The sequence below is a fragment of the Nematolebias whitei genome, chromosome 16 (genome assembly GCF_014905685.2).
Source record: "Nematolebias whitei isolate Nwh7 chromosome 16, NemWhi1, whole genome shotgun sequence".
In the NCBI taxonomy this organism is placed as follows: Eukaryota; Metazoa; Chordata; class Actinopteri; order Cyprinodontiformes; family Rivulidae; genus Nematolebias; species Nematolebias whitei.
Window position 1 is genome coordinate 2,627,685 of NC_056513.1, and position 3,655 is coordinate 2,631,339.

Here is a 3,655-nt window from a genome sequence, read left to right on the forward strand (position 1 = left end):
CGGGAGACACGTCTGACTTCACCGGAGCACAAAGAGAAGAAATAAAAGCAGCAATAAGCAGCCTTTATATTCTTTTTCTTGTAAAATCTAGTAAAGTTCCCACAAACTTTACATAATACTTTATTATGTGTCAGATGTGACTAGGAAGTGGTGACATCACCTCTGCAGATCTGTACACTTCAGGAGGTTCGGTGGCAGCCGCCGCAGCTTCCAGGATCGGCTGTATGTCTGCAGTCGGATTCTCCACAGGAGGATCCGGTCTGAGGTGGTTTTACCTTCGTTTCAAGGAGAACTAAGTGCATCTGTTAAGGATGCCCCTGGACCCCTCCCTAGGGTGGTGCTCTGGGCATGGCCATCTGGGAGGAACTGCAGGACACGCTGGAGAGACGGTCTCTTGGCTGGGCTGGGAACGCCTTGGAAACCTCCCAGAAGAGCTGAGAGGCGGCTGTGGAAAGAGATGACTGGACCTCCTGCTCATAAAGCTGCCCCCCCTCACACGATGACACCAGACAAGATGATGGACGGACGGAAAGCTACATCCTGTCCATGGCTCCTTTACTTCTCTACCTTTAGCTCTCAGAGTAAAGGATCGTTAGAGTCTTTAAAGTTGTATTTTCATCATGTTTGCAGTAAAATGCAGCGCTGTGTGTGTTTTCTAGATTAGTCACCATGACAGCCAAGCGTGGACTGATAACTGATTCCTTCAATGTGGTGAAGAAAACGAGGAGAGGAGGAAAACGGACGAAGAGCCCCACACCTCCTCCATGTGAGAGAGGTGAGGAGGAGGAGGCGCACTGGAGTAGGAGTTTGATCTGGTTCCCATGAAAACCTTCAATAACCAAATTCTTCCTGTTCTTATTTTCACAATCAGACAGACGCTGTCACTTTTATATGTACCGTTTCACTAAAGCAAGAAAAGTCCTCAAAGATGACTGAAACAAAGTTTTAATAATTAAAAAATTAGCAAAAAGCAACTCACAGGAATCAGACTGTACTTTTTAAATTTGGTTCACTAGAATTAAAAAAAATAATTAAACTGACAAAAATAATTGGTACCTTTATTTTAATAGTTGCACAACCTTTTTGAGTAATCAAACTATTTCTGTAACTCTGAGACCTCTGCACCTGTTCACAGGTATTTTGCTCCACTCTTTGTAAAAAACTACAGTAACTGAGCGCGCCTGAATATAAGCCACGCCCACTAACTTACAAAATAAAAACAGTTTTTGTACATATATAGCTTGTCTATAAGCCACAGGTGTCCATGTTGTAACATGAGATATTTACACAGAAAGATTTTTTAAACTTTTAATTAAATACTTACCGGTAACGCACAAATACTACAGTAAATGTTTTTCCAGATGCTCCAGGTGCAGGTTCCTACCTCCGACGTCCGATCAAACAACATGAAGATCCTGATTTTATCAAACGCCTGCTCGAAGGCCCCGACGTCACCAACTCAACGTCTGATTGGTCAAAGCAACAGTTCATAACCATTTGTTTGAACCAGCAGGGGCCTGCACTGTTGGTTCCGAAGGCCTCGAGGCAGATTTATTCGACCCTAGCAACAGATGATGCTTGAACCTGATTGGACAAAAACTTTTATAGAAACATCTGCTGCTGGAAGCTGCACAACCAGGAGAACAGCTGTGAAATGAAGAGAACACACGTTTCAGAATAATATTAATGAATAGAAAAATAGATTAAAATGTAATTTAGTGAGTCTGGTTGAGTTTAGGCCCTGACTGTCCAACACTCATGACTGATTTTTGAGATCTTTATGGTTTTTACTCAGTCGGAGAGTTTTGTTTCTGGGTTTTGGAGATTTTAAAACCGAATGTTCAGCTGACAGTGATGGTGGCACAACAACCTTTGAGTTGTCTGAAATGTTCAGGTTTTTTCCTACAAATCTCTTCTTACTCCCACGACTTATTTAGGTGCAAATTATACATCAAAATATAGTTTTTGTGTTTATTCACTGTCGTAGCACCCCCAGAATGCAGCGTTTAGGCCACACCTAAACCTCCACAGATTTAAATTATACTTTAGTTAAAATATTCTCTTTAAAACTGGAAATGAAGGGGTTGCTTTAACTTGTCAAATCTTTTACACAAAACACTAGAAACACAAGATAATTTAGTTTTGTTTGTTACGTTAATTACTCAAATTGTCTGTTTTGTCTTGCATGAGCAGAGGATGAAGCTAAAACTGTGGAAGAGGAAGAGCTGCAGAAACTGAAACAGTTTGACCTGGACTGGAGGTTTGGGCCCTGCTCAGGTACATCACAAGAAGATTAAACTACTGATGCTTTTTTATTTATGCGTTCTTTACATAAAAAAATAGCTAGCTATTGTAGCTAGGTAGCTAGGTTTTAGCTGTAGTGGTGGAGCTGTGGTTGAAAAAACAAATGTAAGGTCCTGCTGAGTTTCACAGCTGTGAGCTTCAGGCAGCAGATGTTCCTTTGAGCCTTTTGGGTTTTGTTTCCCTCGTCGTCTGTAGGCATCAGCCGGCTGCAGAGGTGGGAGCGAGCAAAGCTTCATGGACTGAATCCACCTGAGGAGATCAGAGAGCTGCTGCAAACACACTCTGACCCTGAACACAGCCTCAGGTAACACCACAGGTGGACAGAGTACTGAAAATGTACTCAGCTAAAAGTACAGTTGAGTAAGAGTAAAAAGCAAAGTAAAATGTACTGTTAATTACAGCAGGAGGGCTCAAAGAAGAGGATGTTTTTCCTCGTAAGATCTTAAATTAAATAAAAGGCCTCAATGTTCATGAGATATTTCAACACAGAGTATTTCAGTGTACTCTGCACATGCTTACCTGTCAAATAACAAAATGTGTCACATCACTAAAGCAGCTGGTGGAAAACCTCTGCCCTTGTTACGACTCCGGAGTTTGGTAGAACCCATGTGCAGCAGGACTCGGAGAACTCGGGACTTGAAGTAGAATTTATATTTAATAAAGAAAAACAAAAGCTGGCGCGCAGCAAACTTACCTGATCTCAGGGATGGCGCGGAGGAAGACGGAACCATAAGACGTAAAGTCCGGACAAGGAAGACCGAGATGTTAACAGACGATGACAGACACCTGGGGAGGAGACAGACAGGTGGTGCAGGAGCTGAGGCAGGCCACACACACGAGTACACAAGTCCTCACCTCCTGGATTTTAGTTTCAGGTCATTCTCAGAAACACAGGACAACTATAAAATGATTGACAGGATAAAAACGTGTCATACTTCTGTTTAAACACAACAGAACATGTTCTTAACTGGTAAATTTAACTTACAAACATTCCTGTTTTTAGTATTTTACATGGCTTCATGATGTAGCTGTTTTTCTTTTGTTTTTTTAATATAATTTTTTTTATTTTATATGCATTTTTATGTTGGTCATCTGTGTTCTCTGTTGAAATCAGGGCTCTCTTGTAAATGAGTCCTGGAGGCTCAGTGGGATTAAGCTGTAGAGATAAAGGTTGAACAGAAAGCTGCAGGGCCGGACTTAAAATTAATGAATAAGGGAACGCTTTATTAAACAAAAATAAAATCTTACGTTAAGGCCCACTACCACGTGCTTGTTCGTTCTGGATTTATTTATTTTAGCTGCTCTTCTTAGATCGTGTAGTTCAGAAATAAAATATGCTGAGCAAAGAAAA

At 41.3% G+C, this 3,655-nt stretch overlaps 1 protein-coding gene across 1 annotated transcript in view; it reads left to right on the top strand.

The window, feature by feature from the left end:
• Positions 1 to 3,655, top strand: part of pold4 (DNA polymerase delta 4, accessory subunit) — an 11,408-nt gene that overhangs the window by 2,234 nt on the left and 5,519 nt on the right. The window contains exons 2-4 of the mRNA XM_037690053.1: positions 660 to 775; positions 2,194 to 2,277; positions 2,500 to 2,608. Coding sequence (XP_037545981.1) covers positions 670 to 775; positions 2,194 to 2,277; positions 2,500 to 2,608 — 299 coding nt within the window. The 5' untranslated portion in view covers positions 660 to 669. The remainder of the gene's footprint in view (positions 1 to 659; positions 776 to 2,193; positions 2,278 to 2,499; positions 2,609 to 3,655) is intronic.